This window comes from Microcaecilia unicolor, chromosome 1 (assembly GCF_901765095.1).
Source record: "Microcaecilia unicolor chromosome 1, aMicUni1.1, whole genome shotgun sequence".
In the NCBI taxonomy this organism is placed as follows: domain Eukaryota; kingdom Metazoa; phylum Chordata; class Amphibia; order Gymnophiona; family Siphonopidae; genus Microcaecilia; species Microcaecilia unicolor.
In genome coordinates, this window is record NC_044031.1 from 509,098,274 (window position 1) to 509,125,010 (window position 26,737).

The 26,737-nt window shown below is 46.6% G+C and overlaps 1 protein-coding gene across 3 annotated transcripts in view; it reads right to left on the minus strand.

The window, feature by feature from the left end:
- The window catches only part of MYBL1 (MYB proto-oncogene like 1), a 300,163-nt gene extending 275,081 nt beyond the window's left edge, over nt 1-25,082 (minus strand). For all 3 annotated transcript variants that reach the window (XM_030190161.1, XM_030190160.1, XM_030190159.1), the window contains exons 1-3: nt 24,785-25,082; nt 18,642-18,747; nt 18,489-18,560 (exon numbers count right to left, since the gene is read on the minus strand). In XM_030190161.1, the coding sequence (XP_030046021.1) occupies nt 18,489-18,560; nt 18,642-18,747; nt 24,785-24,804 (198 nt within the window). In that variant the 5' untranslated portion in view covers nt 24,805-25,082. The remainder of the gene's footprint in view (nt 1-18,488; nt 18,561-18,641; nt 18,748-24,784) is intronic.
- Between the last annotated feature and the right edge of the window lie 1,655 nt (nt 25,083-26,737).

Below are 26,737 nucleotides of genomic sequence, written 5' to 3' on the forward strand. Positions count from 1 at the left end.
ACAACAGGTTGGGCAAATCCTCTGGGCTAAAAAGCCGTGCTGCAGAGGGGTCATCCGCTCCATCCGAGCGGGGATCCGTCTCCACCAAGGAATCCGCAAAGGACCGTTGGGAGACCTCAGACACGCTGCCCTCATCTACATCGGAGGAGACAAATTCCTCCAAGGCCTGGGAATCAACCCGAGGGCGTTTACCTCTGGGAACCTCAACCTCTTTACCAGACGAGGGAGCAGGGGCAGCGTTGTGCATGAGGAAGGCCTGATGCAGCAGCAAAACAAACTCGGGGGAGAAACCCCCCAGACTGTGCACTTCCGCAGTCTGGGCAACAGCCCTAGACGCACCCTCAACCGGCGCTCGCAACAGCGGGGGAGAGACATGCTGCGCATCCAAAATGGCGTCCGGCGCGAAACTCCGCGAAGGAGCCGCGCGGGAAGAACGGCTCTTAACTTTAGCCGCTTCTGTGCCGTCGCCCAAATTAAGGGCGTTCATGGCATTAATGTCTCCAACCTCAAGGGCGGCCCAAGAAGAAGCCGTCCGAGCCGCGTGGCCGGCCAAGATGGCGGAGGCGAGGAGCGGGGATGGGCGTTTATGGCGGGAAAAACCGCCACGCCGGAGGAAGGACCGGGACATTCATCGGTCACGAAACTGTCACCCAACAAGGGCGAATCAGGCTTGAAGACCCCCGCATCCCCTCTAGAAGCGCTCAAGCGACCCGGGGAGCGACCCTTTGCGCCCTCGCCCTCCGACGCCATATGCCACGAGGAGAAGAATCGGGGAACCCCCTGCCCGCTATAAAAAGGTAAAAATTACCTGCTGTCCGCTCCGAGTTGTAACGACCTGGTGTCCCAGTGAGTAGCTGCAATAGACGCTTAAATAAACGTCGAAATAAACGCCTTTAAGGACGTTCAAAATTTTTTTTTTTTTTTTTTTTAACGGAGCCAGCGGGAGGGGGGAGAAAAGGAGGGACCTGGCACCACCAGGTTTGCACTTGCTCAAAAGAGCCCCTCAACCCCAGGCACTCAACAAAACCTAAAAATTAGGCTTGGAGGCCTAGCCAGAGCTGCTGCTGTGTGTGACCACCACCTGCTGAGATAGAGAACATACTGGGGAGTTTCCGGCAGCACATGACCACATATAGGGAGGCAAAAGTTTGCTCTCTATCTCCACCTGCTGGTAGATGGACACAACCCACCAGTCTATGGATTGATCAGCTTGATGATATGGAACTGTGCTTTGTTTTGTGTTTTGGGGCCACAACCGAGGGAAGGAGGGAAGCCCCTCCTAGGCCATAAAAAAAGTCATTGTTTCTGAGGGGAAAAGGAGCAGTACTGGAAGGTGTTCTTCAGGCTGTGGAGAGCTGCAACCGCTGAGAAAAGAGGATCCACTTTACAATTGGTGTCAGGAGTGGGATCTGTTCGCGGACCTGTCGCTCGAGGAGGCCAAGACCAGCAGGACAGAAAAGCCCGACGGAGGGGCCAACGTTGAGAAAGGCGCAGACCCGTCTGGGGTTCCGGTAAGCGGGGCCTAGATTGGGGGAAATAAAGGGATCCTGGTAAAAAGGGAAACATAAGTAGTGAAACCGCACTTGGAGGTGTCCTCTGTGTTTTTTCCCCACCAGGAGTCGCTGTTCCGGAGCAAGGATGGACCCCAAGGAGATCTTCGCTTGGATGACGATGCAGTTCCAGAAACACCAAGAACTGACGGGGAAGATGGTGGAAGACTCCTTGACGGCGGCACGAGAGCAGCAACAACCGGTGCTGAATATGCTCCAGGATTTTTTTCAGCGAGGGATCGAGGCTCCCAGGGGCGGTGGAGCCGGAGCGACTGGACAGGGGCCAGGAGGAAGCGGTGCGGTAGGACCTTTATCCCTGAACTCACTTACTTGGGGAAAATTGTCTGAACAGGATAATGTAGATGATTTCCTGACCGCCTTCGAGAGGGTGGCAGTGGCCGCAGGGTGGCCACAAGAGCAGTGGGCCATGCGGTTAGTGCCTTCATTATCTGGGGAAGCTCTAGGAGCCTTTAGAGACTTGGCTCCTGGGGACGCTGCCAACTATGGGAGGTTGAGAGAGGCCATTAAAGACCGGTATGGACTGAGTACCCAGGCTTATAGGCGTAAGTTTCGGTCCACTAAATGGGAAAAGGGGGACCCCCCTAAAGCGCTGGCCACTAGACTGATGGACTTGGTAAAAAAATGGTTGGAACCTGATCGCCACACCACGGGAGAGATGCTTCAAGAATTAGTAGTGGAGCAGTTCCTGCAGGGCCTTCCCAGGGAGATTAGGGCAGGATTGGTCCAAAGGGGCTGTAAGACGGTGGAGGCCGTGACAGCCGGGTTGGAGTGTTATTTGGAAGCCCAACATTGGGGAGAACCCGACCTGGAGGGGGGTAAGCCCCGAACTGTGGGAGGCTGGGGTTCCAAACGTTCCTTCTTTAAGCCAGGTCCCCAGGGAGGGAAACCCGATTACGGCTGGGGTGGTAAAAAGCCCGTAGTGCCCTCAGGCCCTGAAAGAAAGGCCCCCTCGTATGAAGGAAAACTCTGTTATAAGTGTGGGAAGACTGGGCACTTCCGGAGGGATTGCCCAGGTCGAGAGGGATGGACCTCGCAGGTTGCCCAAGGGTTTAGGCCTCGGTATACTGCTAAGGTGGAGGTTGAGGGTTTACCGATTGTAGCCATGTTAGACTCCGGGGCAGACCAGTCCATGATCTCCAGGAGGTTATGGGAACAAATAAGAAAGAGGAGGACAGGAGGTAAGGATACCTATGAGGGAGCAGTGGCTATTCAATGTATACATGGGGCCAGTACTCGTTATACCATAGGGTTCACGTGAAGGGGCCTACAGGGGAGATAGAGATAGCCGTTGCCGTTCTGCCCAGACTGCCACAGGAGATGATTTTGGGAAGGGACTGGCCCCCCTTTACCGAGTGTATTAGTGAAAAAAGAGTGTTGGTCACTACCCGCTCGCAGGCTCGGCGAGACCCTGAGGCTGAGGAAGAGGGAATAGGAGGTATTTTTCCTTTTCAAGGAGAGGTTTTAGGGGAGCCGGGAAAAGAGAGAAAGGGGAAAGCTTTGAAAAAAAAGGAGCAGAGGGGCAGACGGGAGGCCTTGGAGCAGGCGAGAAAAGAAAGTTATCTGCCAGTGGCCCCGAAAGAATTGAGCGAGCAGTTTCCCCAGTTTCATAGGGAGCAGGCCACGGACCCTACTTTAGAATATGCCTGGGAACGGGCCCGACAGGGGGAGGGCCAGGAAGCCCCGGGGTTCATGATAGAGGGGGACACTCTATATCGCAGGGTACCCAATTGGGAGAACTCTGAAGCGGGGAGACAGCTAGTAGTCCCCCAAGCTTTCCGTCCCCTAGTAGTAAGGCTCGCGCATGATCACCCTTTGGGGGGGCATAAGGGCTCCCAAGCTACCCTGACTCAGATATTGGGCCGGTTTTATTGGCCAGGAGTTTATGGGGAGGTGGAGAGGTATTGCAAGTCCTGCCCCAACTGTCAGAAGGTGACAGACCGGCTACCGCCTAAGGCACCGTTAAAACCCCTTGCTAGAGTGGAACAACCGGGATATTATTGGCCCAGTAACAAAATCTCAGAGAGGCTTACTCTACGTTTTAGTGGTTATGGATATGGCCACTAGGTACCCCTGGGCCATTCCTTTGAGAAGCATGTCAGCGAAGGTCATTGCCAGGGAACTGATAAAATCTTTTGTGAGGTGGGATTCCCCCAAGAAGTTTTGACCGACAGGGGGTCCAACTTTATGTCAAGTACCTTAAGGCAAGTGTGGGAGGCTTTTGGGATACAACATATCCGTACAGCGGCCTACCATCCTCAAACTAATGGGATGGTGGAACGTTTTAATAGAACTTTAAAGGGTATGTTGAAAAAAGCGTTAGGCGAGGATAGAACGGGTTGGGACCAACTGTTACCCTTCGTGCTATATGCCTACAGGGAGAAGGTGCAAGACTCATTAGGAGTTGCGCCTTATGAATTGATGTTTGGACGGAGGCCCAGGGGCATTTTGGATATTTTACAAGAACACTGGGTACCCCCGGACACCTCCGATCAGTCAGTGGTCGAATACCTACAGGATCTGAGGACCAGATTAGATAAGTTACAGGAATATTCCCAGGAAAGGCTTGAACAGAGCCAAAATCGGCAAAAGGAATATTATGATAAGGGTACTCGGGAGAGGGAGTTTGTAATAGGAGATAGGGTCCTTATCCTAATCTCGGAGGATCCTCATAAGTTTGCCTCTAGATGGAAGGGTCCCTGGGTGGTGAGGAGGAGACTTGGGCCTCTTACATATGAGGTGGCGAACGAAAAGGGGCGGGTCCAAACCTTCCACGTTAACCTGATGAAACCCTGGGTAGCAAGAGTAGGCTTTCAAACCCGGGGAGATGAAAAGGAGGGAGAGGAGTTGGGACCGCAAATAAGAGATATTTTCAAGCCCGGTGAACCAGGGGTTAATCCCCGGTTGACACAAGTACAAAAGAAAGAGATAGAAGGCTCTTGAAAGGGTTTGATGATGTGTTGACGGCCTGCCCTGGAATACTCACCTAGTGGAGCATGACATCATAACGGAAAGGGGTAAGTAGTTCGGCAAAAGCCATATAGGCTGTCCCCCAATGAAAAGGAGGGAGGTGATAAAACAGGTCCAGGAAATGTTAGACTTCGGGGTGATCGAAGAGTCAAATAGCCCCTGGTCAAGCCCAGTGGTGTTAGTACCAAAACCCGAAGGGGAGTGGAGATTCTGCATAGATTTCCGCCAGCTTAATAATATCTCGCAAGCAGATGCATATCCTATGCCCTATATTGAGGAGCTGGTGGACAGGCTAGGATCTGCACAATATCTCACCACCCTGGACTTGACAAAAGGGTATTGGCAGATTCCCCTTACGGCAGGGGCACAAGCTAAGACCGCCTTTAGTACGCCCATAGGCCTGTACCAGTTCAAAAGATTGCCCTTTGGCCTTAATTCAGCTGCTGCAAGTTGCCAGAGGTTGCTGGACAGGGTTCTCCGACCTCATCAGACATATGCCGCCGCATATATGGATGATGTGGTAATACATAGTGGAGACTGGAACACCCATTTAAACCAGGTAGAGGCAGTGCTGCAGGCTTTTAGGGAGGCAGGTCTCACCCTGAACCCAAAAAAATGTTATTTTGCGCAGTACAGGGTGAAGTATTTAGGGTATAATGTGGGAAGGGGAGAGGTCCGGCCCTTATTGAATAAGGTTAAAAGCATCCAAGAGTTTCCCAGACCAAACACCAAGAAACAATTGCGTAGATTCCTGGGGATGGTAGGATATTACCGCCGGTTCATCCCTCATTTTTCCGCAAGGGCCACTCCCTTGACTGACATGCTGAGAGGGAAGAATCCAGACCACTTGAGGTGGGGAGGGGAGGAGTGGAGGGCATTTGAACAGATGCAGAGGGCCCTGTGCCAGGAACCTGTGCTGAAAGCAGTTGATTTTGAAAAGCCCTTTGTCCTTCAAACAGATGCTTCGGGGAGGGGGTTAGGCGCAGTGCTGTCCCAACAGCATGAAGGGGAGGAACACCCGGTGCTTTATTTAAGCCGGAAACTCCTGCCTCATGAGGAACATTACTCCACCATAGAAAAGGAGTGTTTAGCCATACGATGGGCAGTGCAGGAGTGTAGTGTCTATTTAGAAGGGAGAAAATTTAAGTTGGTAACGGACCATGCTCCCTTGAAATGGTTGAATGTGATGAAGAATAATAATGGGAGACTAATGCGATGGTACTTAGCATTGCAGCCTTTCCAATATGCGGTGGAGCATCGTCCCGGGCGATGTTTAGGAAATGTTGATGCCCTGTCCCGGGTGGAGGAGGAGGAGGAAAAAGAATGCGGGGGTGGAAATTTAAGGGGGGGGGTATGTAAAGAGTATGTAGGACGGGCCCCAAAGGAACCCTGGGATAGGCCAGAATACCCCCGTTATAGGCAGGCATTCCCCAGGAAAAAACTAGAAATAAAGAACTACAACTCCCAGCATGCCCCAAGGGAGACCGGGGATAAGAGAAACTATGTGCATTCCCAGGAGTCTCCAGAGGAGGGCCGCAGGGGAAGGAATAAGGCTGATTCTCCAACCTGGTGGAAGAGGTGGTGGAACAGGTGGGTGGAGAAAGAAGAGCCACCAAAGAGCTTTAATGAAAGAAAGGGTGAGCAGCTGGGAGAAGGGCGGGGCGAGGAGAATATGGATTGGGCTCCTGAGGAGAGAGAGGCAGAGAGTGAGCCTTGCCCTATGGAGTTGACTGAACCGGAGAACACCCTGGAAGAGCCGATGGACTTTTCGGCTCTGGCTCAGCGAAAGCCAAGGAAGTAGCGGGGCCAAGCCGGGTCAAGCGGGAGGAGGTCAGGTAGGAGTATGACTGACCAAGAGGGTGGGACCCTAGGCTTTGAGCCCGCGCAAAGCCATTACTGAACTGTGTTTTGAAAGCCTGGCTAAACTGAGCTGTGTTTTGAAAGCTTGGCTAGAACTGAACTGTATTTTTGAAAGCTTGGCTAGAACTGAACTGTGTTTTGAAAGCCTAGCTGGACTGAGCTGTGTTTTTGAAGCTTGGCTAGAACTGAACTGTGTTTTGAAAGCCTGGCTCAACTGAGCTGTGTTTTGCAAGCTTGGCTAGAACTGAACTGTGTTTTGAAAGCCTGGCTCAACTGAGCTGTGTTTTGCAAGCTTGGCTAGAACTGAACTGTGTTTTGAAAGCCTGGCTCAACTGAGCTGTGTTTTGCAAGCTTGGCTAGAACTGAACTGTGTTTTGAAAGCCTGGCTCAACTGAGCTGTGTTTTGCAAGCTTGGCTAGAACTGAAAGCCTGGCTAAAATGAGCAGTGGGGTAAAGCTTGGCTAAAAGTGAAGTGTGTTTTTGGGAAAACCCCGCTACTCTGAACAGGGTATTTTTTTTTCTTTTTTCTTTTATTATTTGCTGCTACTCTTCCCCAGGAGGGAGGAAGAGGAAGCAGCTGTGGAAGCCTGGACTGGGCAATTAACCGGCTTGAAAAAGGGTGAATGATAACTGTGCTTTGTTTTGTGTTTTGGGGCCACAACCGAGGGAAGGAGGGAAGCCCCTCCTAGGCCATAAAAAAAAGTCATTGTTTCTGAGGGGAAAAGGAGCAGTACTGGAAGGTGTTCTTCAGGCTGTGGAGAGCTGCAACCGCTGAGAAAAGAGGATCCACTTTACAATATATATATACAATCAGACAAACTAAAAGGACATACTTTAAATCCAATGTCAGGCTTCTCATGGAAGCACAGGGTTTGTGTGCCCTTGGACCACTGCCGTGGAGCGGCAGTGGCAGGCAAAACCACCCCCAAACCAGAGGCAAGGCAGAACAGGACTGGAACCCCGGACTGGAGTTGCAGCAGAGGCAAACAAGCTGGGACAGGCAGAGCAGGAACAGCTAGACTTCACCTGCGCTTGACCGCCGTTCCCCAGGAGATGAGCCCGTGGGTGCAGGCGGCCGGCAGGACTTACAGGACAGGGCAGGAACTGGATACCAACAGGAAACACACAACAGTCAGGACTAAACGCAGCCAGGCAGCCACTAAGACAGAAGCACAGACAGGTGAGAGTCAGGACTGAAAGCTGCCAAGCAGCCACTAAAAAGAAACATAGACACAAGACAAGGAAATGCAGACCAGAAACAAGACTAGGAACTAAGCAATAAAACCAAAGCTAACTACACACAAAAACTAGAACCAGGCAAGAAACTCAGACTAGAACTGGACTAGGCAGAAGTGCACAACCACATACCAGGGACCTTAGAAGATGCAAAGGCAAACACAGAAGTTTCCAGGTGGCTAATAAAGCCCATCAGCAGCTGAAGTTGAAGCTGCAGGAATCACAAGGCAGCTACGGGTGCTGTTCAGGCACAAACAAGAAAAGCAAGTCTGGCAGCCTGGAAGATCCAGACCGGACTGAAGTCTGGAACTTGTGACAGTTCATAGCAGCCACCAGTTCAGGCCACCAGAGGGCAAGGTGAGCACAGACAAGGAAACAGTCACTACGGTGACATCCAAAATAGGACCAGATTATAAAGACACACATAAATTATTCCAACTCGTACAAAAACTGATTGATACTTCATCGGTTATCACAACTAAAACAGACACCCCATCAGTAGATGATCTGGCTACATACTTCAACGAGAAATTATTAAACTACGTTCTACCTCGCCACTCAATCCTACTGACTACGAAAAATTCATTAATTGCTTGGATCCAACCACCGACGAATATCCAGCACACTGAATCTGGACAAACTTTGATTTATTGACGGAGAATACAGTTAATTGATTAACAAATTCGCCAAGTCCCATTGCAAATTGGCCCCATGCCCTAGTTATCTAATAAAATCTGCTCCTCAACGTTTTTTTAACAGACCTCACCCCCTACTTAAACAATATGCTCCAACATGGTTTTTTCCCGGTGGATAAAGGTAGTATTCTGCTTACCCCGATTCCCAAAGACTTACTTATAACATTTAATGTTTTCTTTAACTACCGCCCGGTTGCATCCATTCCTTTCATCGTCAAATTAATGGAAAGTCTAGTTACTAAACAGCTTACTATTTAAATAACTTTTCAATATTACATGTATCTCAGTCAGGATTTCGATCTAATCATAGCACCGAAACAGTGCTATTAACACTTAACAAAATTTAAGCAAATTATTGCAGCTGGCAACAATGTTCTCCTTTTACAATTTGACATGTCTAGCGCTTTCGATATGGTTAGCCATAATATTCTATTGAACATCTTAGAATATTTTGGAATTGGAGGAAATGTATTGAACTGGTTTAAAAGCTTCCTAACCACTAGAAATTACCAAGTGCTTTCACATTCTATTACATCTTCTCCATGGAAACCCGAATGTGGAGTGCCTCAGGGATCGCCGCTTTCACTGACTCGCTTCAACTTAATGATGACACCACTGGTAGAATCATTATCCAATCAAGGACTCAATCCTTACATCTATGCTGATGATGTCACGATATATATCCCCATTCAGAAATGACAAAGAAAATCAATCAGAGCTTCCAAATAATGAATTCATGGGCCGATGCATTCCAACTAAAGCTTAATGCTGATAAGACTCAATGCCTTATCCTTTCATCACAATATAACAAGGTCAATTATGCTAATATTAACACTTCAAACCACGTTCTTCCTGTCTCGGATACCTTGAAACTCCTGGGAGTCACAATTGATCGAAATCTTACCCTAGAAAGCCACGCAAAAAATGTAACAAATAAAATGTTCCATGCAATGTGGAAACTTAAAAGAGTTAAACCTTTCTTCCCAACCTGGTGCAGTCAATGGTGTTAAGCCATTTGGATTATTGCAACTCCATTTATGCCGGATGTAAAGCACAAATCATTAAGAGACTTCAAACAGCCCAAAACACTGTAGCCAGACTCATATTTGGAAAGGTGAAATATGAAAGTGCCAAAACCCTCAGAGAAAAATTATACTGGCTACCATTAAAAGATCGAATTACATTCAAAATCTGTATCCTGGTCCACAAAATTATTCATGGTGAGGCCCCGACATATATGTTTGACCTCGTTGATTTACCAGTAAGGAATACAAAAAGTTTGTTACGTACTTTCTTGAATCTCCATTATCCCAACTGCAGAGGATTTAAATTTAAATCAATATATGCATCTAGTTTCTCCTACATTTGTACGCAACGTTGGCATGCACTGCCGAATGCCATAAAAACACCACACGATTTGGCAGCCATCCGAAAACTATTAAAGACTAGCCTGTTCAGAGAGACTTATCAAAAGGACCCTTCTTATAAAACAGGACATCAGAACTGTACCAGAATTAGTTAACATTGAATTATTCTTATATTGGTTACTTTAACACATTGTCATTATTGAACACTTTTCACTACCCTTGATTTCAGCACCTAATTTACTGTGTACTCTATACACTCTGATTGGAACATTCTTCTGTATTTTTTATTCCGGAAATGGCGATCACCACTACGGTATTTGTAAGCCACATTGAGCCTGCAAAGAGGTGGGAAAATGTGGGATATAAATCCAGAAAATAAATAAAACTCCAAAAACGGAAGACTACAGGAAAAGGCTTGGAGTTCAGAGACTCTCCTAGCAGAAGCAATGGCCGCCAAAAATAAGGCCTTGAGAGTTAAGTCCTTAAGTGAACAAGAAGACAACGGCCTTGAGACAGAACCCTGTGAACAGGGAGACAAAGAGGAGGCACAGACTGAAGACGCTGGAGGTCTGTGTACCATAGACGGCGAGGCCAATCCAGCACCACTAGGACTACTGGACCCCCGTGAGCCTTGATCCTTTGTAAAAGACGACCCAGAGGGGCCAGGGAGGAAATGTGTACAGAAGACCGGGAGGCCACTGTTGTAAAAGGACATCTATTCTCGCCACTGCCAAGTCTTTCCGATGACTGATAAAGCGGGGCACCTTTACGTTGAGACCAGAGGCAAAAAGATCCAGAACCAGAATTCCTCACTGTATCACTATCAATTGAAACGCCTGAGTGCTGAGAGACCATTCTCCAAGATCGAGCATGTGACGGCTGAGAAAATCTGCCTGAACGTTTTCGACTCCTGCCACATGGGAAGCCGAGATGGCGATCAGGTGAAGCTCCGCCCATGCCATGAGGCTCGCTGCCTCCCTCTGCAAGAGTCGACTCCTCGTTCCTCCCTGGCAGTTGACATAAGCTACTGCCATGGAGTTGTCTGATAGGACGCGCACCGCCTGGCCTTTTAACAGGAAATGAAACTCCTGCAGAGCCAGCCGAATTGCCCTGGTCTCTAACAAATTGATGGACTAGGATGGTTCCAGAGAAGACCACTGACCCAGAGCAAGCCTCCCTAAACAATGGGCTCCCCAGCCTCGGAGACTGGCATCCGTCGTTAACGCTATCCACTGGGAAGACTCCAGCGGCATCCCCCTGGTGAGACTGTCCACCCACAGCCACCAGAAGAGGCTGCTGCGCTCCAGAGAACGCAGAGGCAACCTCACCTGAAGGGAATCTGTCTGAGGAGACCATCTGGATAGAAGAGGAGATTGAAGAGGCCGCATGTGAGCCCTGGCCCAAGGGACCACCTCTATCGTTGCTGCCATGGAGGCCAGAACCTGAGGATAATCCCGAGCACATAGGACGCGTCTGTGAAGTAACCCCTGAACTTGAGACCCGAGATTAAGCACTCTGCCCTGGGGAAGATAAACCCAACCCCACGCAGTGTCGAAGGTAACTCCTAAGTACTCCAGGGACTGCGAAGGAACCACACGACTCTTGGCTGAGTTCACCACCCAACCGAGGGATTGCAGGAAACAAACCACCCAACCCGTGACCTGCACACTCTCCTGAAAAGATTTTGCCCTGATGAGCCAGTCGTCCAAGTACGGGTGGACAAGGATACCTTCCCACCTGAGGGCTGCTGCCACTACAACCATGATTTTGGTGAATGTCCGAGGAGCTGTAGCCAAACCAAACTGTAGAGCGCGAAACAAAGTGGTGGCCCAGAATCGCAAACCGCAGGAACTTCTGGTGAACGAGCCGGATAGGAATGTGAAGATAAGCTTCCGTCAGATCCAAGGCCATTAGAAATTCTCTGGTATGGCGGCCACGATCACTGATCGAAGGGTCTCAATTCGAAAACTTGAGACCGAGAACCCAATTGACAGCCTTGAGATCTAAAATAGGACAAAAAGAGCCCTCCTTCTTGGGAACCAAAAAGTAAATGGAATACCGGCCTTGTCTGTACTCCGAAGGAGGGACGGGACAAATGGCCTGCAGATCCAACAGCCTGCGTAGCGTGTCTCGTACCATGCCCGCTTGAGGCGAGCGCGACAGGGAGATTCTAGAAAGGCGTCTGAAAGAGGCTCGGCGAATTCTAAGGCATACCCGTCTTTAATAACCTCTAAGACCCTAAGACCCACTGGTCGGTGGTGACTTGGGCCCACCTCTGAAAGAATTGGGACAAACGAGCTCCTACAGGAATCAGAGGCGAGAGCCACGCACCTTCATTGGGACGGACAGGAAGGGGATCGGAAAAAGGAACCAGAGTCCCGACCTTCCCTACGGATGGCTCGAAAGGACAGAGTTCTTTGAAAAAATCTGGACCGCCGAGTCTGAGCTCCCCGACCAGTGCGAAATCAACAGAAATCCCTCACCCAACCACGGCCAAAAAAAGAACCCTCACTAGCCAGACGAGGCCTATCCTCCGGGAGACGAGGGACCTTCGTGTCCCCTAAACTACGAACCAACTTATCCAAGTCATCGACAAACAAAAGAGAACCCCAGAAAGGAAACTTAGACAACTTAGATTTGGAGGCAGCATCCCCATAGCCACAGGGACCGGCGGGCAGTGACCCCCAAAGCCAAGGACTTGGAGGACGCTCTGAGCAGATCATACAAAGCATCTGCCTGAAAGGCAGAACCCATCTCAATCTTGGACACTTCCGCATCAATAGAAGACATATCATCCTGTCAGGTTCTCAGGTTCAGAGCCCGCGGGGCCGGGCTCTGGAGCAAACGTGAGCCCTTGGGCTGCTGACGAGGAGCGACAGCAGCAGGCAAAACCCACCAACCAACACTGGGTAAGCACACCGGCAGGGACTGCAGGCACTGCCCAGCGAACCGGAACACATGGACTGGAATCCCCCGGACTGGAGGACACAGAACTGGAACACTGGACTGCAATCCCCCGGACTGGAACACTCGATTGGAATCCCCCGAACTGGAGGACCCAGGACTGGAACACCGGACTGGAGCACACCGGACTGGTCCACACAGCTTCACCTGCACTTAGCTACTAAGCCCCCCAGGAGTTGAGCTCCTAGGTTCGAGTAGCCGACAGGACTTACTGGATACCGGATGACATAGGGACCAGGAATGGAAACAGAAGTGCTCCTAAACCTAAACTGATCTACGTGCTCCCAATCCCTAAACCAGCAGGAGTGTTCCTAACAGTAAACTTACAAAAGGACTTCCTAAGCCCTATACTAAACAGGAGCTCCTAAGCCCTGCTCAAGAAAGGGACTTCCTAAGCCCTAAACTAACAGAGCAGGGAACTAAACACAAAGCTAACACAGGTGCTACTAAGCACCAAGCTACAAGCAGAGCTCTACACTAATAAGCTAAACACAAAACTAACAAGCTACCTAAGCACTGCTCTAGCAAGCTAGATACAACTAACAAGGTGCTTCCCAAGCACTACTCTGGCAAGTAACCAGAAGAGCTCCTAGCACTAAAAGGGAAGACAGGGGAGCCACAAGGAAAAAGCAGGGAAGCTAACACATAAGCCAAAAGTGATTCTAAATCACCAAACACCAAAAGCAAAGACTGCAATGCTCCCAATAGCACAAACCCAGAAGTACTTCTAACAGCAAACTCTGCAGTGTTCCTAACAACACCAAACCCTGAAGTACTTCTATCAACAACAGAGCTTCCAAAGCCCTACACACAGCAATGCTTCCAAAACCAAGAGGGAACAGCAGGGGAACCATAAGGGAAAAGCAAGAAAGCTAAACACACAAACACCAGTGCACACTGCACTAACACTAACCTGGACCTAAGCAAAAGCAAGCAGGGAAACTAGACACAACGTCAGAAGTGCACACTGCACCACCCTACCTACAGCAAACACCACTGTTGCAAAGGCCCTGAAGGAAACAACACCACTTCCTTATCAAGGCCCTCCCTGATGATGTCACACTCCCTAGACCTAGGCAAAAGCACACTGACCCAGAGAGGCCCAACCCACACCAATGCAAAACCGTGAAACACTTGAAGCCAGTACACCCAAAGAGAGTTAGAGCAACTCAGGCAACACACACACAGCTGTAGTGAAGTGAGACAATTAACCCCATGCTGCTGGAAGCTGCCAGCACAGAGACAGAGCCAGCTCAGAAAGGACAGAGAAAAGAAACAGAAGCCAGCTAAAAAGCTGACCCCCAGGAAAGAGGTAAGTTTGAGAGGGGTTCAGACCCCAATCATAACACATCCAAGGTCCTATCTAGAACTCTCTCTACCCAGCGGAAACAGGCTCTGGCTACCAAGGAACCGCAGATGGCCGCCTGTACCGCCAGAGAGGAGACATCAAAACTGTACTTAAGGAGAGCATCCAACCTCCTATCCTGGACATCCCGGAGAGCTGTTCCGCCGTCCACCGGGACCGTATTACGTTTGGCAACCGCCAAGATCACCGCGTCAACCACAGGAATCTTCAGGAGAGACCTGTCCATCTCTGGCACTGGGTAAAGATGGGTCATCAAGCTGGCTGGACGAAAGGAGGAATCAGGAACATCCCACTGCGCCTGAATAATATCTCGAATGTCCTGATGCATGGGAAAGGTTCTCCCAGAAGATCTGGTGCCTTTGACTAACATGTCCCCCTTGCGGACCTTGGAGGTCAGGGTCTGTTCCTGTTCAAAATGGAGATTTGAGGAGACTAAGGAGATGAGTTCCTGTAGATCCTCTTTATGAAAGATCCTGACCACCGAGGGATCAGCACTTGCCTCTGACGGACCTTGGTCCTCCCAAAGCCCCTCTGCCAACCCTTCCTCCTCCTCCAGGAAGAGCATCTAGACTTCGTGGTCTGAGGCTGGTTCCTCTTCTGGATCCCAGCAAGCTCAACCTCTTTTTGGAAGAGCTGAGGATCTGGAGGCGGACTCCCCCTTACTCCTGACTCCAACACCTGACTTGTGCATCAAGAAAACCTGGTACATCTGGAAGACAAACTCAGGGGGGAATCCCCCCTCCTGAGACCCCCCAGAGTGTACCAGAGACACTGCCCCTGATTGCAGAGAAAGCTGTGCAGGAGAAGAGAGCTCTCGGGTTGCAGGGCCTGCCTGGGGAGACAAAATGGCTTACTTCCCCGCCAAAACTGAAGGTCCAGCCACCTCCACAATTAAACGGGCGGGCGATGAGGAGGATGCGGCTGTCGATGCGGGTGGAGGAAGAGATGCTGCAGGAATATCAATGGCGGTGCAAAACTTGCAAGACCCGAGCACTCCCACTCCCCTGCGCTGGCAAACAGCATCTTTTGAATTTCTCTGCCATAGAGCTGATCTGCAGCTCTCTGCACCTCTTTGCCTTCGTTTTTTTTTTTTTTCACTCAAACAACCGCCACCGAACAACTGAAGAACGAGGGAGAGAGCAAAAAAAAAAAAACCAGACACCGATTGCTAGTGCAAGCATCAGAAAACCAGTAGAGCACGACGGAGCTGACTGCTCATTTGTAACTCAAGGAGTTGGGTTTTTTTTTTTCTTTTTGGTTTTACAACTAAAGAAGTGGCTGCCTCTCCCAAAGGCTAAAACACCTTTCCTCCGAAAGCGTTGGCCCTTCCCTGACAACCAAGGGAGATGGGGAAGAAAGGGGAAGGGACGCGGGAACCCCCAAGTTTACCACCCTAGAAGCTGGAGAAGAAAAGACTTTTATCTCCTAGCCTCTCAACAAGATTCCCCAGGTACAGAAGGCAACAATCCCTTTTTTTTTTTTTTCCAAGTAAAGAAAGAGAGAGAGAGAGAGAGAGAGAGAGAGAGACTAATGGGCTCACCTCCTGCCTGCTGGAGACTGAGAAAATACTAAGGCTAGGGTCACATGGCCAGGGCTCTTATTGGCTCTCTAGAGTCAGAAGTTTCTTAGTCTCCACCTGCTGGAAGGTGTGCATAACCCATCAGTCCAATCCTGGGTTGGTCCGGAGGGACACTAAGAAAATGGCCAATGTTCCTGCCAAAATCATAACCATGGGTCCTGATGCGTCAGGGAGGTGGGGAGGACGACAACTCCTAACAGCCCCCCCCCCAATCGCACTGTGTGCATACAGAACCAACAGATGTACTGAGCTGCTGGTTCCTGCACACAGAGCAACGCTTCCCGAAGGGCATCCCCGGCCACGTTAGCAGGCACAGGCCCAACACAATGCATGAACCTGCTTCGGCCCAAGATCCGGCTCCTGAGCAGCCCCAGGCTTTTTTTTTTTTTTTTCTTAAAGTGACAGGAGCAGCAAAAAGCCTTATTCACTAAAACATGAAAAAAAAAAGGCTGCCCAGGGCAATTTGGGTGAACTTTAGGCACCTGGGAGCTGCAAAGGGAGCCCATAGGGACACACCTAAACAGGGTGAAAGGGCAAGAGGGGAGGGGAGGATGGGGACCCATAGCCCTCAGGCAAGATCCCTCAGGATCAAGCCAAAGCCTCGCCCAGTGGCACTAAGGAGTGCGACTGGGGGCTGTAGAGCCAAGCTCCGAGCTCAACCAAGTACAGTCCTGAGACTGTGACCTGGGAGTAGCCATTGGGCTAAACCACACTGTGCATTCAGCAACAGAGCACCACAGCACAACCTACCACCTGCTGCAAGATAGAGAAAAATACTGGATTGTTCCAGAGTGCACTAGTGAAGTCACTGGTGGAATTCAGTTTTCTCTACCTCCATCTGCTGATGGGAAGGGATAACACCTGCTGGTTCAGAACAGCGTAAGCTCACGCTAAGAAATGCTTCTTTTTTAATGGAAAAAGTAGAGGGGCAATGGGGGGGTGGAGGGAGCCTATAACCTCCTCCTCCTTCTGGGCATGGCCCTGTGAAAACCTCTTGTCAGCTGCCTCTCTGAGCTACAGCTTGTGAGTCAAAGCTTAGGGCTACAGAGAATAAGAAACCTCCAACACAACTGAGGTAGGGGTCATGGTAAAAATCTCAGAAGCTACTGGCCCAAGGTAAAAGCAGTTAACTTAGCAGGGTTTAAAAAAAGGTTTGGACATGTTCCTAAAAGAAAAATCCATAAACCATTATTAAAGATGGGCTTGAGAAAATCCACTGCTTATTCTTCAGTTAAGCAGCATAAAATGTGTTTTACCCTTTTGGGATCTTGCCAGGTACTTGTGACCTGGAATGGCCACTGTTGGAAACAGGATACTGGGCTTGATGGACCTCTGGTCTGTCCCAATGTAGTGATGTGTATGTACACCATCTGCTGGAGGTAGAAAAATACTGAAAGAAAAGTTCAGTATCTCTACCTCCATATACTGGTCAGGAAGATATACAAATCTGCTGGTATGGACTGGTGTACTTGGACAGGAGAAAGAAAATTGTGCCACATAAGTTCTTCTCTCTAGAGCAGGGGTTCTCAACCTAGCCAGTCTTGGGATACACCTAGCCAGTCAGGTTTTCAGGATATCCACAATGAGTATGTATACCCATCAACTAGACTACTATGTGCGTTATATAGTTCAAAATATAATTACTCTTTATTACTTTGTTACTCACTACATGTTCACTCAAACAATTGAGCTCACATATATCATCAAGTCTCTTCAGGTGTTCAAACACTGAGCCACAAAGTCCATAAATGTCTCACATTACATGTTGTATTCAGCAAATCTTCTCTGCTGCAACCACCGTGGTTAATCAAACTATACGATCTTCAGTGTGTCTGATGTCCACGCATTATATCCCAAGGCTATAGTCCAATCCTGGTCAACTCAATTCAGTTCAAATGATGAAAAACTTTCATTTTGAACAGCAACGGATGTGAGATCTTCGCTGCTCACATCCCCTCTTTACACAGAGACTTGTCTGAATATAAATCACTCTTCTCAGACTTATTACAAACATACATCCGGTCTCTTAGTAGTCTAGTTGATGGGTATATAATACAGTGTGACTAACTAATATAGAGTGTAACCCTTGTAGTGATAATGACAATGAGTATGTATGAGATAAATTTGCATACAATGGAGGTAGTGCATGCAAATTTATCTCATGGACATTCATTGTGGGTATCTTGAAAACCTGAATGGTTCAGTGTGTCCCGAGAACTGAGTTGAAAACTGCTGCTCTAGAGTCCTACTGAATTTCAGTCTAGCTAGCAAACTCACCTCCTGATGCAATTATTTGGGATGGTACATAGCAAATGTCTCTCCCTGCTTGTCGTATATCTACACTGAAGGAGAAAGGTGGAAGATCAGTGCCAGTATACCGATAGCTTTGCATGATGTTCAGTTTCCTGAGCTTGAATTTTGATCCTAAAGAATTTCTCACATGACTAGTAGGAGCAGAAATGTACCTTTACCTAGATCTATGTTTAGATAATGAAGTCAAAGACATGCAAATAGTAGAACTATTTGAAGAAAGTGATCATACAACTGTAAACAAGGTCTCAAACAAATCACTACTTAGCTTTCTCTGAGGTCTGTCATGAATACTAAATTGTATACAATTCTTTAGAAAAATCTCTAATCAAAGTCAAACAGACTTGTATACTTGTTCGTATATTGGACCTTTGATATAATCATTTCCAGTTTTATAACCAGAAGCTTCACAGCAGCATTGGTAAATTGGCTAAGGTAAATGCATCTCTCAAAAAGGTAATGATAATCTCACTGATGGGTAAAAGTACAAGCAGAATCTCAAGAAATTATACAGTCACAATTTTACTGTAATGCTGACATGGAAATATTGAACACACCAATTCAAAAACTTACCTGAAGATGGTTGGCAACTAAACCCCAATCTTCTGTTCCATGTTGTTCTACCAGCTTCTTTAACTTGTCATCCTGAGAATATTTAAAATATCAGTATCAACATGGAGATACAGAACTCTTACACAACGCAAACAGCAGTCTAGTAACCAATACCTCATCTCTTGTCCATTTTACTCTGTTCCAGATTTTCTTTGATCCTTTTTTCGGTGGTACTTCATAATCATGGTCAGCAAACTGAAGGTCATCATCTTCATCTTCACTACAGAATAAAGTATTTTTAAAAAACCATTAAATCTGAACTCAATGTTGATTGCTTTCAAAAAAGGATGAACCATGAACTTATACATTTTCTTCATATATACCACTGCTTAACATTTCACACTGCAGAAGAAAAATGTTCTGGAAAATCTGTAAAACTAAATTGCATCTTAAATGCTTATCTTTTTAAATTACAGGGCCCTATTCAGCACAAAGTTTCTCAGGCACAAAAATGAAGAAACAACCCCACTTTAAAAGTTCAACAGAAAAAAAAAGTGTTAAGTTTGAGGCTAAATTTTGAGATAAACTTTTAGTGAAAGTATCAAAACAAAGTGTTGTGTTATGTTATGTAAAGGATTTGTATCCTACCAAAACTCTAATCAAATCAGGTTCAAAGTGTGTAACAATATCATCAAATATACAGTCGTAAATGAAACATATAGCCAGTGCTTCCAGGAAATGAATCAGGATAGTGCCAGGCCCCCTGCACTGACATGAGAGCGCCTTTCACCTCCGTGTGAAAGCACTGCAGATCACCTGCAGCGCTTCCACACGGAGGTGAGAGGCGCTCTCATGTCAGTGCAGGGTGGCCGATACGGAGGGGGGGCGGGAGCGGCGTCGGGGATGGGGGGGTGGAGGTTGGCGCGCCGGCGATGTTGCTTCATCTCCAGGCTCCAGCGGCAGCGTCCGTTTCCCTCTCTGTTCCGCCCTCTGACATCATCACGTCTTGACGCGAGGGCAGGACAGAGAGGGAAGTCTCTACTGCGCATTTGCGGGTGAGTCGGTCACTTGTCATTTATATGTTTGATTTGTTGCATTTGTATCCCACATTTTCCCACCTATTTGCAGGCTCAATGTGGCTTACATAGTACCGTTTTGTCAATCGCCAGTTCCAGTATAACAAGTACAGAGTGGTAATGTGATAAAAGTTCATGTGTGACAGGCCGAATAGGGAGACAGGAGGAAGAGGAGTTGTTAAGTAATGTCCAGTTCGAGTATTAGTTACTTTGTATTGCAGGGTTCAGGCATTTAGGTTGGTTCATTAGGGTATGCCTTTTTAAACAGGTTAGTTTTTAATGATTTCCGGAAGTTTGCAGGGTCATGCGCTGTTTTCACGGCGTTTGGTTGCGTGCTTATATAATGGAAGCTGGATGCATATGTTGATTTGTATTTGAGTCCTTTGCAGCTTGGGTGGTGGAGATTTAGGTACGAGTGTGTTGATCTTTTTGTGTTCCTGGTTGGTAAGTCTATGAGGTCTGTCATGTATCCCAGGCCTCACCGTAGATAATTTTATGAACCTGAGTGCAGATTTTGAACACTATATGTTCTTTGATAGGGAGCCAATGAAGTTTTTCTCGTAGGGGTTTGGCGCTTTTGAATCTCGTTTTTCACTATCACCAATACTTTTCAACATAATGATGATCCCACTGGCTAACTCGTTATCAAAGCAAGGCCTTAACCCGTTCATCTATGCAGACGATGTCACAAAATTCATTCCCTTCAGACATGATCTAACAGAAATTACCAATGAAATCAAACTCGGTTTGAACACCATGGACTCATGGGCAAACTCTTTTCAATTGAAACTGAACACTGAAAAAAACACACTGCCTCATCCTCTCATCCCAACACAATACGTACAAACCACAACCTTAATCACCCCAGACCACACCCTCCCTATCTCAGACAGCCTGAAAATACTTGGCGTCACAATCGACTGCAACCTCACATTTGAGAGCCAAGTGAACTCCACAACAAAGAAAATGTTCCACTCAATGTAGAAACTTAAATGCGTAAAACCTTTCTTCCCGAGGGAAATATTTTGCAACCTAATACAATCAATGGTACTAAGCCATGCAGACTATTGCAACGGAATCTACGCGGGATGCAAAGAACTCACAAAGAAACTCCAGACCAATCAAAATACAGCAGCCAGGCTGATATTTGGTAAATCACGATTTGAAATCACCAAACCCCTTCGAGAAAAACTGCATTGGCTTCCAATCAAAGAACGTATTACCTTCAAAATCTGCACCCTGGTCCACAAAATTATCTAGGTCAAGCCCCAGGATACATGACAAACCTCATAGACCTACCAATCAGAAACATGACCAGATCATCTCGAACATACCTAAACCTCCACTACGCAAACTGCAAAGGCCTTAAATACAAAGCATCCTATGCATCCAGCTTCTCCTATATAAGCACACAACTATGGAACGCACTGCCAAAACAACCTACGACCACCTAAACTTTAGAAAATCACTAAAAGCCAACCTGTTCAAAAAGGCATACCCCACCGACTCAACATAAATAACTACACTCTGCAATACAGCAAAACCAAAGCTTGTAATGGACACTATATAACCTTACCCCTCCTCAACCCCCATTGTACCTGAAACACATGTACCTTTATCTGACCACAATATCACCTTGTATTTGTTTCTCTACTGACTTGGCGAATGCCTTTACGGTACTATGTAAGCCACATTGAGCCTGCAAATAGGTGGGGAAAATGTGGGATACAAATGTAACAAATAAAAAATAAATAAATACAAGAGGGCTTTACGAGACTGGGCATCCAAATGGCAGATCACGTTTAGTGTGAGCAAGTGCAAAGTGATGCATGTGGGACAGAGAAACCCGAACTATTGCTATGTAATGCAAGGTCCCGCATTAGGAGTCAATGACCAGGAAAGGGATCTAGGTGCCACTGTTGATGATATGGTGAACCCTCTGGTCAGTGTGCAGCGGCGGCAGCTAAGAAAGCAAATAGAATGTTAGGTATTAATAGGAAATGAATGGAAAACAAAAATGAGGACATTATAATGCTTTTGTATCACTCCATGGTGTGACCAAACCTTGGATGTTGTATGCAGTTCTGGTCAATATATCTCAAAAAAGATATGGTGGAATTAGAAAAGGTCCAGAGAAGGGTGAAGAAAATAATAAAGGGGAAAGGACAACTTCCCTACGAGGAAAGGCTAAAGCAGCTAGGACTCTTCAGCTTGGAGAAGAGACAGCTGAGGGGTGATATGATAGAGGAATATAAAATAATAAGTGGAATGGAACAGATAGATGTGAATCTATGTCACAGGTAGACATGAATCGATTTCTAAAAATACTAGGACTAGGGGGCACGCAATGAAGCTATAAAGTAGTATATTTAAAACGAATTGGAGAAAATATTTCTTCACTCAATAAGCTCTGGAATTTGTTGCCGGAGAATGTAGTAAAAGCAGTTAGCTTAGTGGGGTTTAAAAAAGGTTTGGTAGGCTTCCTAAAAGAAAAGTCCATAAGCCATTATTAAAATGGGGAAAATCCACTGCTTATTTCTAGGATATGCAGCATAAAATGTATTGTACTGTTTTGGGATCTTGCCAGGGTACTTGTGAACTGGATTGGCAACTGTTGGAAACAGAATGCTGGATTTGACGGACCTTCGATCTGTCCCAGAATGGCAATACTTATGTACTTATGAGAACCCCTTTCATGACACCTCTTCCAACATCTAGCAGGGAATCCGGGAAAGATTTTGGTTAGGTGTGCGTGGGTCAACTACCATCTCAATAATACTTTCCAATTACCTTCTTTAACACTGGCTGAAATGGACATCCTACTAGCTTCCTTACAAATATCCCTCCAGACTTGGTCTTTCAGTACCATCTTCAAATCCTCCTCCCACTTACCATATATGAGAGCTTATAAAAGCCCTTCTGTGTAAGTAGTCCATATAAATGGTTGCGCAATCCTCTCACACCCTATAAGGTTAACCATAATTGTTCAAAATTGATGAGCTCCCTTCGACCAGCCTCTACCCACTCCTCCTACTGTAGACTATGCCTTTTTCTCAAGAAAGTGTACAATTTCCTACTGAGAGGCCCAAAATTATTTTGAATTTTTAAAAAGAATTTTACTCTGCCATGTTCAGTCAGTTGCCTAAATGTTTCCATTTCAAACCCTATCCAATCTGTGGTCTAACTCATTCACCCATTTCCTTAATCCCCTATATTTTCATTAGAGTTAAAGAAATTCTTTCTTGAAAGACGACTCCTTCAAGAATAAACCTTTTTAATTGCTAACAAACTAACAATTTTATAGACCCGAGCTGAATGCCACCCACCCATGCATGGTGAGCTATAGGAGTGGAGGTGACACCAGAAGCCAGGTAGAAGTTGGAAAGGCCATGGGGAGCTGCACAAATCAGCAGTTTTGTATTGTGCACAGCTGCAACTGAGAGGGAACATTAATAAAATTTAACAATGACAGCAATTAATATTATAGTACCAGCCTAGAGATGAAACCTGAACAGTCAGCTGAGCAGCACACCAATTTAAGCTAAGATCAGGCTGATGCAGTTCAGTTTCTCTTTATTGCTTTATAACAACTAATTAAAATTTATCTCAATATTTTTTGTGTACTCTGTAATTTACCATATGATGCTTACATACTCGCAATTTTGAGTGACCATCACATTGTTTGCATTTGTTCATTTTTTTTAATGGTTTCACTGCAGTCCTCTACCCACTAAAAGTACACAGTCCTGCTCCCTACAACAGAAGCCTATCACTGCAATCTTCCTAAAAAATAAAAAAAATCACTTAATAAAATTGTGTTTTAACTGTTCATCTGTTGGGCAGCAAAGAGAATCCTGAGCAATTTACTCCACATAATAATTTGTGGTGCTAGGTCAATGCATGAGAGGGATATATACATTTTTAAAATAAATACTACCTAGTCTGGGAAACCACCTTGGTAATTACATACACAAAAATTATTCTTGATGTAATATGAACAGTTCCAACCTTTATTGCAACAGGGGACCTTCAAGGAAGTAAATGCAACATTTCATGTAATATATGCATCTAATGATGTGACTTTATCCAATATCTATGAAGGACCAAGGTGCACCTTCCTCCCCCCCCCCCCCCCCCCCCCCACGTTTGGAATACACTTCCCCTTTCCCTCTGTATTAACCTCTCCCTGAAATTCTTGAAGGTTAATTTAAAGAGCTGGCTTTTCATGCACGTTTTTGGAGACTGGTAGATTCCCAATGATAGTTGTGACCACTACATTTTATTGCTGCTTGATCCTCTATCCTCTCTTTTATTAAAATGATGAATGTGCACCTGGAGTTTTTTTCTTTTCTAAATTTTTAGATTTTACACCACTTTGCTCTGCCATGGCAGTTTGAGCATATAACAAGTTTTAAATATAGTATAGCCTATCAAAGTTTTTTTTTAAGGGAGGTATAGGAACAACACTGCCCTCTTTAAATTACAACAGAATAATGGCCACACAAAAATATAAAAGTAACAGCCACGTCACACTGGCAGTGGCAGATGTCCTGAACCTGCATCCCAACTGCTAGTTCAATAATGCATTTTCTTTACATGACATCGTTTGCACAGTCTGTTTTTTTTTTTTTTACAGTCTTTCCTACTCAATCATATCCTGACTCCCTGCCAGAAGCAAAGCATGCATCCTGCTGAATTGCAGCCTATTACAGAAAGTTAAAAGTATAACAAACTTAGCCAATTCGTTTATATACACCCAATCTGTTGCAAAATAAACTATTTGTGCTACCAAACATAACTATATGCACACCACTGACATTTGAAGCACCAGAAAAATTGAATGGGGGAAAATGGGCGTGTGGGATCAGGCTAACCTAAACGTGCTTGGGTTAGTTCAGATACGGACTATATGAATTGTTTGACCAGATCGAACTTTCAATGAGTTATATAAATTAACATTTCTTCAGAGACTAATTCAAATCCATCAGAACGAGGGAATAACAGCGAGAAGAGGGCGGACATGACAAGCAGAGAGATGAACAACAGGAATGGGGAAGGAATAATAAAGGAAGGAAAAGACGAAATACCAAAACAAGAAAGAGATGAAAACTATTAAGAAGAGCTAGGAAGGGGCGAGCTAAATACAAGGGATAGAGAGGGAGAAGGAAATACGGAAGAAAAAGGATGGTCGGGAGTAAAGCAGAGAGCGAAGTAGATTGGGGCGGGGAAAGAGTCACTCACCTGCGCGGTCTCTTTGCCATCCCCGCTGAGAGGAGCAGCGGCGGTGGTGATGGACCCAGACAGACGTGACCCAGGGGTCACAGTTCAGCTCTGGCGTGTCTCTTACACTCAGCGCTCAGAGCAGCGACTCATCCTTTACCAACAAGTGAAGCACCAGGGAGAATGAATGTGAAGCTGTGGTTACAGTACTACGCCGCACCAAAGTACACGGACCATGATACTCCCTTTCTGCCCACTGTCACAACAGCTCTGTCCTCGGCTCTCACTCCCACAGTACAGCGATTAGTTAACAAAACAGTGTTTCCTCCTCCTCTTCTTCTTTTTTTTCTTTCTCTCTTTTAGCTCTTCTTCTTCGTCTGTACCGCCGAATCTCGCGCCCAGCCTCCTTCTAGAACCAGGTTTGAATCTGCACACGCGGTCTCCCTGCCCATTGGCTGAGAGAGCAGGCGCGCGGGAGGGGGCGGTACCGAGAGACCGGGCAGACAGTGCACGCCTGGAACCTGACAAAAGTGCCTATGGGAGCGGGGTTGGGACTCGGGAGGTGGAGTTCGTCCCGCGCTGAAAGAAGAGGAGTTGCTGCCCGGCGCGGCCTTGGCGCGCGCGCGCGCACTGGGATAGAATGATGTTGTCTATGGCACGAGTCGTCGCTGTTTGTTGCTGTTTTGATTGGAGACCAGTGAAAAGCAATGGGATTCCGCGCGCGGCGCTTTGGTTATTTTTTTATGATCTGTATAAAACAACTGAACTGAATTCAATTTGCATTATATATAGAGAGAGATCGGGCATAATGCCATGATCTAGGCATCCCACTCAGTGCCCTATGATCGATGACGGCCTGTGAACAAAAAAAATGACCGTGCTAATACCGAATTGAACCAACCTAATGAGAGAAATCTAGTACTCCAGACACCTTGACTGAATTCGTCAGGCTTTGTGGCCAGGGTATTAACTTAGGAAGATTAAGGATTTCAGTTTTGCATTGCTTTGTGTGACTCCTCAGATTTGTAGGGGACTCCCTTTCTTAGTACCAAAGGTCGTCTCTGTTGGGACTAGATATTAAAGTCCCATGTCACCTCACCTGTCATGCACATAAATCATGGGGGAAACGGAAATAGCCTACCACTCTTCATCACAATCTTAAATTACTGGACGTCCCGATATTTGAGGATTGTCCCAAATTTGCATACTTGTCACTGATTGGTGCAATGCCATTGGCTAGTTGTCCCAAAGACAAGACAATTTCTACGTGTGTATGTATATGTGTGCTGAAAACGCACTTCTTCTTTCAATATTTGGCTCCCTACGATGCAACGTTCAGCAAAATGTGAGACCTGGCAGGGCAGGGCGCTCCTTTGCTCTGAGAGGTCAATAGAAAAATAGCTGCAGCAAAATCAAACAGCTCAACGCTAAAATTTAACTGATGCTCCATAGGCTCACAAAAAAATCAAAGGAAAATGTCTGAAAAAAAAAAAAACTAACGAGTCAATTAGAGGGAACTTGTTGAGCCGGCAACCCAAAGTCACCAAGCGCCATGTTCAAAACTGCAAAGAGATGCATCTGAAAGGTACTGCACAGAGGAAAGAACTGAGGTGGCCCTGGGAATTCCTGGTCATGTTTAGTAGTGTGTGCCGGAAAGATCTGTAAAAATCTAATGCGCGTTATTCTCAGCATCATGCCAGGCTATGTCGGGTGATATCACTCAATATTGAGCATATTATATATCCTTCTGCCCTGACCTCTGCAGCGTCTTCTTGTACTTTTTCTGGTCTAGGACTCCAGAACTCCCCTTATTTCTCTCTCTCTCTCTCTCTCTTTCTGCAATTCATCACTCTTAAGATGAACCCGCTCATACAGGAAAAGTGCTCACTTCAGTGGCTTTACCTAGTAGAGCCACTAGATGTCTCTACATAAATATGAATGGATGCTTCTACAATCTCTAAATTTCTACCTTTT